The sequence below is a fragment of the Squalius cephalus genome (assembly GCF_949319135.1).
Source record: "Squalius cephalus genome assembly, chromosome: 17".
In the NCBI taxonomy this organism is placed as follows: domain Eukaryota; kingdom Metazoa; phylum Chordata; class Actinopteri; order Cypriniformes; family Leuciscidae; genus Squalius; species Squalius cephalus.
The window spans coordinates 8,206,058-8,217,995 of NC_137138.1; the positions used below are offsets into that span (position 1 = coordinate 8,206,058).

Below are 11,938 nucleotides of genomic sequence, written 5' to 3' on the forward strand. Positions count from 1 at the left end.
CACCATGGCATAGGTTTGCTGTTGCAGACACAGTTGTGTTTGGCACGTGTTGTGCTGGAGGAAGTGGCAAATATATATTTTTAGTGACATTAAAAAAGTGACATAAAACTGTAGAGAGTGTGGAGGACTTCTGCTTTTTCATTTTAAGTGCGTATGTCAGTGTGTGTGTGTGGTTGTGTGTCTATAGAGGAACTATGAATGGATGGATGTGTGCTTTTTTATCATTCTTTCTTAAGCAATCATCAGGCATTTCAGTCATTTGAAATTCAGTAGCGCCCCCTCGAGGTCTCAGACAGTAACAAAAAACAGTTACAAAAAGTGTCCAGACCAGTCAATACCATGTTTTTTTGGACAAAGGATACGGAGCACATGAATACAGTAATAAATATATAGATTACATTTTTTTTTATCCATTATTAAATTGAAGAAAAATGACAGTAAAGAAGACATATACTGTTACATAAGGTTTCTATTTTAAATAAATGCTGTTCTTTTGAACTTTCTATTCATCAAAGAATCCTGATTTTTTTTTTTATCATAGTTTCCACAAAAATATTGCGCAGCACAACTGTTTTCCACACTAATAATAAGAAATGTTTATTGAGCATCAAATCAGCATATTAGAATGATTTCTGAAGGATCATGTGACACTGAAGACTGGAGTAATGATGCTGAAATTTAATTATTTCATTGCAGTAATAAATTACATTTTCAAAACTTTTTAAATGGTAATAATATTTCATAATATAATAATAATAATCATTTGTAAAAAAATTTACAGCGCTTTTCTCAGCTCTCAAAGTGATTTACATCTTTAAGCTACATCTCCTCAACCACCACCAATGTGCAGCATCCACCTGGATGATGCGACGGCAGCCATATTGCCCCAGAACGCAACTATTACTTGCTATTTTACTGTTATTTTTATTGTATTTTAAAACCTTACCGACTCCAAAGTTACTGTGTGTGTGTGTGTGTGTGTGTGTGTGTGTGTGTGTGTGTGTGTGTGTGTGTGTGTATAATCTGCCATCCATAAAGGCACACATGCGTAAACACAAACCACACACTCACTCACACAAACTTGGTTGCGGGAAACCACAACAAGCATGAAATGTGCAGTATACAAAAAAATATTTATGCGATCACTATCCATAATTTTACAGAGATCTTAACGAAGAGAAATTCCGGAAAATATATATTTTTTTGCCATGCAAAACTTAATTAGCAGCTAATAAAAGAGTGCGGTCATGGAAGAAAGACAGCAGCGAATCTCTTTCTCTTTTTGATGTTGTGACCGTGTAACTCGCCAGCACTGGCAGACTTCAGTCTCAGCTCGTAACTGCACAATGCAAACCACAATCACCTCAGCAGGGATCAGGATAATTACCCTGGACAAACTTTACACTCTCACACACGCCACTTATACATATAATCAAGCACCACACACTCCAGTGATGAATAAACAAACATATATTCCCCCAACCTTGTTAATCTTGTTCAGAGAGTTCCAATCAAAGTTACCACATCTGATTTTCTCTGTGTGCATATGGGTGAACTGCTCTGTATATGTGCTTGTTTTCTATTTTAATATATTTTAAAATGTAGAATTTTCAGCATCAGTACTCCAGTCACATGATCCTTCAGAAATCATTCTAATATGCTGATTTGCAGCTCAAGAAACATTTCTTCTTAATATTAGTCTTAAAGTTGAAAACCGTTGTCCTGCTTCATTTTTTATGGAAACTATAATACTTTTTTTCAGGATTCTTTGATGAATAGAATGTTCAAAAGAACAGCATTTATTTGAAACAGAAAACCTTTGTGACATTATAAATGCTGTCACTTTTAATCAATTTAATGAACCATTGCAATACATCTTACTAATGATAATGAGACATTTCTATATAAAACTGAATAAAAAATGCTATATAACTTTTATTTTCAAGGGGATATGTGGATGCAACTTGCCGACATACAAAAAAAATGATTTCATGTGACAACAATTTAACATGCGACTGTTTGAAACATTCATGCTTGCATATGATATTGCATTTTAACAAACTATTTTTTAAAATGCAACAGACTGTATACCATAATATGCAGAATGCTGTACATACTTAGCAAGTATTCCATCCCGAAACATCAGCAGTAGACATGATGTTGGACGTGGCTTCTCTTTTACTGTGTGCTGGTGCTTCAAAGACTCCAACAGGCATTCACTTTCCTTTAGTTAATGAATAATACCTAACAAATACACTAACTTTAAAGATAATATAGTTTAACAACAACCAAAAACTACTGGTAGAGGAACTCTGAAGAAATTGGGGAGTGTACATTGTGAATGTCTAATGCTGTTGTGTTTTGTGTTGCGTGTGTGTGTTGAGATGGAGAGGTGCCGGTGTTGGGGCTTGATGGGCTCAAGGATCCGTGAGAAAGCTCAGGTGAAGGCACCGATGGGGACGTGATGGTGGAATTGTCAGAAACATTGTCCACTCCCACGCTCTCCTGATATAGACAGTTTCTCCTGAATTTTGCTCGGGCGTTCTGGAACCAAACCTGCAGAAAATAAAGACACCATGAGGATTTGACTCCATTAGGTTAATTTACAGTGAGGGAGGGAATGAGAGATTGTTAGGTGTGTTTGACTTTGGCTGTGGCTCGACTGAACTGATCGGCGAGATTTGCTGCTTGCAGTCAGTGGAGGAGTTGAAAACGTAGCGTCAAGTTGGACACTTTTTACTTCTTGCTGCGACACTAATTTGCGTTCCTTATCACATATGAAGTGTATTAGATGAAATATGTCAAATGCACAAGACATTTCAGATGTTTTCATGTAACAATAGACTTTTCATTTAATACTTAATGTACTGCTTATACTTGTAAGCTGCTTTATTCTTGTAAATACAGCACCAGTGTACAAGAATAAAGTTCAACATAACCCTATACTATTTAAAGGCAGGGTAGGTGATTTGTTCCAGAATTTTTTTTTGTTATGCTGGTTGAAAGTCTTTTCACATCCTGATAGCAATCACTACGTTAAGTGGTCTAAATCTATATGACATGCCTGTGAGCGTATGTATTTCTTACCCCCGCGCACATGCTCACGCAGACATCACACATCATCAGCGCGTTTCATGCTATGCAGAATTAGACAGACGTCAGTCACCGAGCAGCGCAAACGAAACAGCAGACGCCTCCTGAACCAAAACAACCAGCTTATGCTGCATTCAGGCCATAACTACTGTCATTTGGAAGAGATGGAAACCCGTGACGTTATACTCGGAGCGGTTTGTGACTCAAATGTATGCGTTTCAGTGGCAACACTATCAGTGGCGAAATGAACCTGCAGCAGTCAGGTGATACAGGTCAGTGCTCTTTGAGTTGTTTATGTTCATTTTTACTGTAATGTTATGTGCTTTGAGACAGGAGGTAGTTTAACACCATCTTTTGTCTCGTGACATTTTGCAAACTCTATTTCATGTGTTTTGAAGGAGTCGTGGCTTTGAAGATGCTCTGAAAGGAGGGTGGGATCTCATGCTTTCAAAGCTAGCTTGCTATTGCTAGCCATTCCTAAAATGTCCTACCCTACCTTTAAATACCAATAAAGTCGGGTATTCCATAGAAGAACCATTTCAGCTGACCTTTCAGTCAACAGTTCTTAAAAGAACCATTTTTCTTAGTGTAAAGAACATCATAATAATCTAAACTAATAAAAAGAACATTTTGTGCAATGAAATGTTTCCATGGATGTTAAAGATTCTTCATAGAACTATCAATGCCAGTAAAAAACTTAATTTTTTAGTGAAATTATCATTAACAGAACTTAAGGTGTCAGAATAAACATGTCCGGCCAAACGTGAAACAGCTGTCATCATCAGAGCTCCTGCAGCAAATTGCAAGGAAACAAGCTTCCATAAATGCCGATCGGTCTGTGCATGAAATCGAATAAGAAAACTTGAAAACAAGAAAATCTGACCATCTGTACAAAGGAGTCACAAGACCCATGTTGCAAATTTACTTTGATTAGTGATCTACAAATAATGCAGAATCTCGAATATTTCTTAAGCATTTTTCATCATACAATTTTTTTTTTTAACTGTTACATTCGATTTTTAATGCCACATTTTTAACGTGGTCTCAGACTTTTGGAGCCTACTGTATATCTAACTCAAACCGAGGTAATTTCTGTTCAACTCCCAGTGATGTTTTTCTGACCTGGAGCACACGTTTGGTGAGGCCGGTTTTCTGGGAGAGCTCTTTGAGGTCTTTGGCATCTGGATTGTGGTTGTGGGTGAAGAAGGACTGCATGCTCCGCAGCTGGTGATGCTTGAAAGACGTTCTCATGCGTTTGGACTTTTGACAGCTCACTCTCTCCGACAGGTCCACACCCATATCCCTAACGTGAGTCACGTCTAGAGCACATTCACACACAGTTAATCATCACTGATATGACTCACTGAAACACTAAAGGCCAGGGCATTATAGTCAACAATAGCAAACACTGTTTTCTCAGTTTCATCTTCTGCACACATTTACTTGAACAAAGTTCCACAACTATGACGATTTACTCTTAAATAATTTTATAAGAACCGTTTTGTGTAGAACATGATTTACTCAAGTCATTTTATAATATTTATATAGTAATATTTATTACTATTTAATTATTTTTAAATTGTACTCATAAATAACAGTTGGATTTTATTTGTTAATGATATTTGTGCGTGTATTTTTTTTATGAGATCTGACTATTTTTGTAATGCTATTATTGTTTGATAAGATAAGAACTATTAACATTTTTATTTTTAGAATCCCAAAATTAAATATATACACTACAGGTCAAAAGTTTGAAATATATATATATATATATATATATATATACACACACTCACCTAAAGGATTATTAGGAACACCTGTTCAATTTCTCATTAATGCAATTATCTCATCAACCAATCACATGGCAGTTGCTTCAATGCATTTAGGGGTGTGGTCCTGGTCAAGACAATCTCCTGAACTCCAAACTGAATGTCAGAATGGGAAAGAAAGGTGATTTAAGCAATTTTGAGCGTGGCATGGTTGTTGGTGCCAGACCGTGCCGGTCTGAGTATTTCACAATCTGCTCAGTTACTGGGATTTTCACGCACAACCATTTCTAGGGTTTACAAAGAATGTTGTGAAAAGGGAAAAACATCCAGTATGCGGCAGTCCTGTGGGTGAAAATGCCTTGTTGATGCCAGAGGTCAGAGGAGAATGGGCCGACTGATTCAAGCTGATAGAAGAGCAACTTTGACTGAAATAACTACTCGTTACAACTGAGGTATGCAGCAAAGCATTTGTGAAGCCACAACACGCACAGACCCCACCGGGTACCACTCATCTCCACTACAAATAGGAAAAAGAGGCTACAATTTGCACAAGCTCACCAAAATTGGACAGTTGAAGACTGGAAAAATGTTGCCTGGTCTGATGAGTCTCGATTTCTGTTGAGACATTCAGATGGTAGAGTCAGAATTTGGCGTAAACAGAATGAGAACATGGATCCATCATGACTTCTTACCACTGTGCAGGCTGGTGGTGGTGGTGTAATGGTGTGGGGGATGTTTTCTTGGCACACTTTAGGCCCCTTAGTGCCAATTGGGCATCGTTTAAATGCCACGGCCTACCTGAGCATTGTTTCTGACCATGTCCATCCCTTTATGACCACCATGTACCCATCCTCTGATGGCTACTTCCAGCAGGATAATGCACCATGTCACAAAGCTCGAATCATTTCAAATTGGTTTCTTGAACATGACAATGAGTTCACTGTACTAAAATGGCCCCCACAGTCACCAGATCTCAACCCAATAGAGCATCTTTGGGATGTGGTGGAACGGGAGCTTCGTGCCCTGGATGTGCATCCCACAAATCTCCATCAACTGCAAGATGCTATCCTATCAATATGGGCCAACATTTCTAAAGAATGCTTTCAGTACCTTGTTGAATCAATGCCACGTAGAATTAAGGCAGTTATGAAGGCGAAAGGGGGTCAAACACAGTATTAGTATGGTGTTCCTAATAATCCTTTAGGTGAGTGTATATATATAATGATGAAAATTCAGTGCAAGGGTAAGTAATTTTTTTCATTATTCAAAAACCACAATGCGTGTGAAGGCTAATGTTTTATGTATTTGAGGAGCCGAGAAGAGTGTCTTAGTCTGGTATTTGCCCTAATCATAGATGTGTAAGCAACTCATCTTTTATAACACAAGATTTTGGCCAAATGTATTAAAAGACAGGAAAAACTGAGCGCCCACATATACAATAAACTTTATAACCTGTAAGTTGATGAAAATATTAATGCTGTCAAATCGATTAATCATGATTAATCACATCTAACATAAAAAATTGTGTTTACATAATATGTGTATGTATATATATATATATACATACACATATTATGTGTATGTATGTATATATATATATATATATATATATATATATATATATATATATATATATATATATGTATATAATGTTAGAAATATATATCATATATGTCCGTGTGTGTGTGCATCTGTGTATATATACTATACACACACACACACACACACATCTATACATATTACACATTGTGTAATTATGTATATATATTTCTACCATGACAACTCTCTTTTTAGCATGGTAATGGATATGACAATGTTAATGTATTTGGTCTTGGCGGAGTAGATCTGCTACGCTGCTGCTGTTGATAATTGCTGCTGCAGAGCAAGTACAGGAACTTGCTTGCTACTGCCAAATACGTACTCCAATACGCTGCTGTAAGTATGTAAGACATACTGCCCCTGCACAAATAGCATATATCAATTACCCATAGCAGATATTTACAGGTTGAGCTGGGGAAGGTGGAGGGTTTTAGACGAGCTCTGAAAGTGCGCTGTAAACTGCTATAGTGAATGGTAACCAGACATTTAAATGTTGATCAGCAAGCTCATTGGCTGCAGATGCGACATGAACCAATCAGCCAGTAGTTAATGTTGTAAATATAAATATAATGTAAGCTTGTGTTAAGGACCCATCTGCCTGCACCATATAGAGTTTCATGACAGAACTAATATATTATATTATATTATATTATATTATATTATATTATATTATATTATATTATATTATATTATATTATATTATATTATATGTGACCTTGGATCACAATACCAGTCACATGTCACACAGGTATATTTGTGGCAATAGCCAACAATATATTGTATGGGTCAAAATTATCGATTTTTATTTTATGCCAAAAATCATTAGGCTATTAAGTAAAGTTCATGTTCCATAAAGATATTTTGTAAATTTCTTACTGTAAATATATAAAACATTTATTTTTGTGAGTGAATGCAGCAAAATTGCAAACATAAATGAACAACTTTAAAGGCAATTTTCAAATCTTTTGATTTTTTTGCACCCTCAGATTCCAGATTTTTAAATATTGCCAAATATTGTCCTATCCTAACAAACCATGCATCAATGGAAAGTTTATTTATTCAGCTTTGAGATGATGTATAAATCTCAGTTTCAAAAAAAATTACCCATGTGACTGGTTTTGTGGTCCAGGGTCACATATACATAATATATGTATGTATAACGGACACTCACACACACAGACATATATAATATATATAAATATATACTATATACACACACATAGCCTATATTATGTAAACACAAAATTTTATGTTAGATGCAATTAATCGCACTTAATTGATTTTACAGCACTAGAAAATATATAAAATTATGCTACAATTATGCTACTCTCTAAAATGCATTACCTGAATTATAAGTGCCATGGTCAGCGGCATCAAAATGTTTCCTCTTCCGGGCCCGTCCTCTGCGCACAGGTGTCCCTTCATTGTATGTGCTGCTCTCAGAGTTTAGCTCTATTGGAGACACGTCTGAATAATACAAATCCTTAAGGCATTCCTTCTGTAGCATCATCTCGAAATGTACCCGACAGTACACTGACGTCTCTCTCATCCCGTAGTGATCTCCAGTGAACAGCACTTTGTCACAGGTGGCACAGGAAAAACAGCTCAAGTGGTACACCAGATCCCTGGCGCGCATCACTATCTCTGCAGCAGAGATTCCCAGGTGACACCGTGCACATCTTTGCGAAGAAAACCTACTACTTAAGAGAAGACATCATTGTATGGCTTTATTAAGAAGCTTTTCACATGTGTGAACTGTGAAAGCTCAGGACAGGGGTGTTGGGGCAAGTTGTCACAGAACAATGGTTTGGTATTTAGCATCTTTTGCATTTTTGTTGATTCATGATTTCATAATTAGGCCATCTTCTAAAAAGATGTTGTAGACTTTTTCAGGGTTTCTGCAGGTTTTATGAAGACTTTTAAAGACCAAGTAAAGAAAATTTAAGGAATGAAGTGAACGCAATACATATACTGTATGTTCTCCAAATTTAAATGTCTATAGGGAGAAACACAATGAGTTGTATTGGCAACACTTCAGAGTTTGAAAATACAATAGATATCTATAACTTTTTAATTCATTTTACAAAAAAGATTCTTAAATCAAGACACAATTACTTGAGATGCAAAAGGACAAAATATTGTGTAAAAATTGTCTTGTTTTCTGTCAAAATTAAGTGAATTTATGATTAAAACAAGAACAAATATCTGCCAATGGGCTCAGAAATATCATCTTAATTTAAAGGGAAGTTTTCATAGCTTGTTGACAGATATTTGTTCTTGTTTTAAGCATAAACTCACAATTTAATTTTACATAAGCATCTCAAGCAGCCTAAATATATCTTGATTTAAGGAGGTTTCGATATTTTTATTGGAAAACAGGACAAAAATACTGAGGAAGATAATCATTTTTGCAATAGGCTACATGCAACATTAATTATAACTTTATGAATTTAAGACTTTCTGCTCTGATTTAAGGCCTTTATTTGTGTAAGGATGAATTAAGACTTTTTTTAAGACCTGAATAAACCCTGTTTTTTTTTTTTTTTTTTTTTTTTTTTACTTTAGATGATTTCATATGAAATGCTATTGTTCTACTCAAATTAGTGTCAATAAACAGCGGGTTTACATTGTGACAAATTACCCCGCTATTGGGGTGAAAGGTCAACGTTTGTTTAATGAACTGCATTCTTTTGGAAATTCAACAACTTTTTGAAAAAAGGATCACAAATAAGCGTTCGCTGGGGTAAAATCGTGACAACTAAACGAGGTCTCTTATAGCATAGCAATAATAATAGCAATGCAGTGAGTAACAATTTGGTCTAATTTCGATGTTGAATAGGCTATATAACAACAAACGTTCAGCTATGTATACATTTATTTTACCTGTAATAGTCCTCCTTGCAGTAAATGTCTCCGTGTTTACTGAAGCACGAGAGCTCTGACTCCAGGTCAGCGTGGCACGCGCTACATTTCAAACAGCGCTCGTGCCACCGTCTGTCTGCCGCGAGCAGGTAGAAGCGATCCGAGATCCGCGCGCCACAGCCCGCGCACACTGGTGACTCACAGCCCGGGTCCTGGAACACCATTAAACATTTACCATCGCTATCAAACATTCTAAATCTCATTTGTCATATATTTTACAGAAATATGTTCTTATATAAAGAAATGTGTGCCAGGCGTTTGCATAAACAGCAGAATATTAGCCCTGTGTGAATTCATGAATATTTAAGAAAGACTATTTTAAAGACTGATGTATTACTGGACCAAAAACCAGCAGAATCTCTTAGAATAAAATTTGCATCTAGAATTATGTAGGAGGCTATACTGTTCATCCAAATACCTGGTGTTATATTAGACAGCAACTTAACCATATGTTATGCTACAAAAACAGCCTTCTTCCAACCTCAGAAACATTGCTAAGCTACGGAACATATGTGTTTCTGATGCAGAAAAGCTAGTTCATTCATGACCTCTAGACTAGATTACTGTAATGAATTAGTTGATTCTCCTGCATCCTCAATAAACAAGCTACAATTAGTCCAATATGAAGCTGCAAGAGCTCTTACCAGGTCAAGAAAATATGATCATAACACCAATTTTATCATCTCTACACTGGTTACCTATTAAGTTCTGTATCGATTATATTATTAAGTATTATTATTCATTATTTTATTATTATTATTATGTATTGCTACTGACCTATAAGGCCCTAAATGGTTTAGCTCCTGATTTAACTGATCTTCTATCGCCCTACAATCCATCATGATCTTTAAGGTCACACAACTCTGGACTTTTGGTTGTACCTAGAATATCCAAGTCCACTAAAGGAGGGAAAGTGTTTTCTCATTTGGCTCCTAAACTCTGGAATAACCTTCCTGATAATGTTCAGGCTCTGACTCACTTTCCCAGTTTAAATCTATTAAAGACACATCTCTTTAGCAAGCATTCACATAATGCATCTCATAACCTAGTGGTTATTTCAGATCAAATGCACATGTTTATCTTTTGCTTGAAATGTTATGAACAGCAGCTACGCTAATCATTTTCCATTTGCTTTTCTGTCGCTACCTGGGGATGAACGATCACCCGAAGAGATGACACCAACACCAACTCTGAATCAACATACACAACTGCTAAATTTTCAATATTGATCACAACTTGTAATAACTATGAGACCATTATTTCTGCTTAAATGAATACATGATGTTAGCAAACTGCATGATTTCTATCATCTTAGAACTGTACATTTCTGATGGACATAAATTGGACTGTCACCTCTGATAACAGATCAAAACATGCATTTTCTGTAAAGATGCTTTGAAACGATATTGTGAAAATGACATGTGAATTTAATTCAATTTATTTATTTATATGAATAAATAATGTTTTGAATCTTCCTTTACCATTCAAAGTATATTTGTGGTTTACTGTCTGGTATTTGAAACATGATTTAGAATGTATCACACTAACCAATACAAATAACCTACAGTTAAATATCAAGGTAACTTTAATAATAATGAATTTTAATTTTAATATATAGGCCTATTTTAAAATAAAATTGTAACTTTTCATATTAATGAATAGTCTAAATATTGACTTCTTGTACAAAACTAAACATCAAAATTAACAGGTTTTATAAACTCATTACATTGCTGCAAATTAAAATAATGTAAAAAGTTGTATTTATCTGTGTATCATAAGAGAATAAAATGAATAGCTTACTGATTTGTTTTCCATATTGATAGTAACAGCTGTTAGCTCCTCTCCTCCAGCACAATATGAATATTTTACCTCCTTTGAGTGGAAAATGATGAGATGTCTCTAAAGAGGAGGTCATCCATGTGCTCAAGGATGTTCGAAATAAATAAACTGCAATCAGAAACTTTGTTTGCGACAACAGATTCCCGAATCGAAGGAGGATGTTGCGCGGAGATGCAGGTAGAAGCTGCGGGTTGTCACCTGTGCGCGTGCCTGTCTTCATCAATATAGGCTATCCCGGTCATGGAAGTCCAGTTGTCTTTAATTGTAGTCTTGCCGTCTTTAGTTGTCCGTTTCCTTTCGGTAAGAGTGGACGGGGTGTAGTTGCATGCGCCCAGTATCAGGGCTTGTGAAGATCTGTCGCCTTAAACACACTTTTAAATAATAGGCTAGTCCTGCGCTTAGAGACAGCAGCTTTTGTAATCTCTGTTTTCCCGCGTGCAACTCTTACCTGACTGTTTATAATGAAAGTCATTTAAAAAAAAATCAGTTATGAAGAAATAGCTCCTTCATGTTAAACAATGTGTAGCCTATAGATATGTTGCTTGTGTGAAAGTTATTCTATTCTATTCTATTCTATTCTATTCTATTCTATTCTATTCTATTCTATTCTATTTTGAAACAGGGAAATGTAGTATGCAGTGCAACCCCATTAAAAAATATATTTTCCTCAAAAAATCACTATATCTAGAAATAGGCTGTCATCCAATCGGAGCTAA

At 35.8% G+C, this 11,938-nt stretch overlaps 1 protein-coding gene across 1 annotated transcript; it reads right to left on the reverse strand.

Moving 5' to 3' along the window:
• Positions 1-1,923: 1,923 nt before the first annotated feature.
• lhx2a (LIM homeobox 2a) lies at positions 1,924-11,592 on the reverse strand. The gene is made up of 5 exons (XM_079846660.1): positions 11,184-11,592; positions 9,345-9,535; positions 7,806-8,158; positions 4,216-4,412; positions 1,924-2,556 (listed from the first exon to the last, which is right to left on the reverse strand). Exons 1-5 carry the CDS (start codon positions 11,196-11,198, stop codon positions 2,296-2,298), a joined length of 1,017 nt encoding a protein of 338 aa, XP_079702786.1. The 5' UTR covers positions 11,199-11,592; the 3' UTR covers positions 1,924-2,295.
• Between the last annotated feature and the right edge of the window lie 346 nt (positions 11,593-11,938).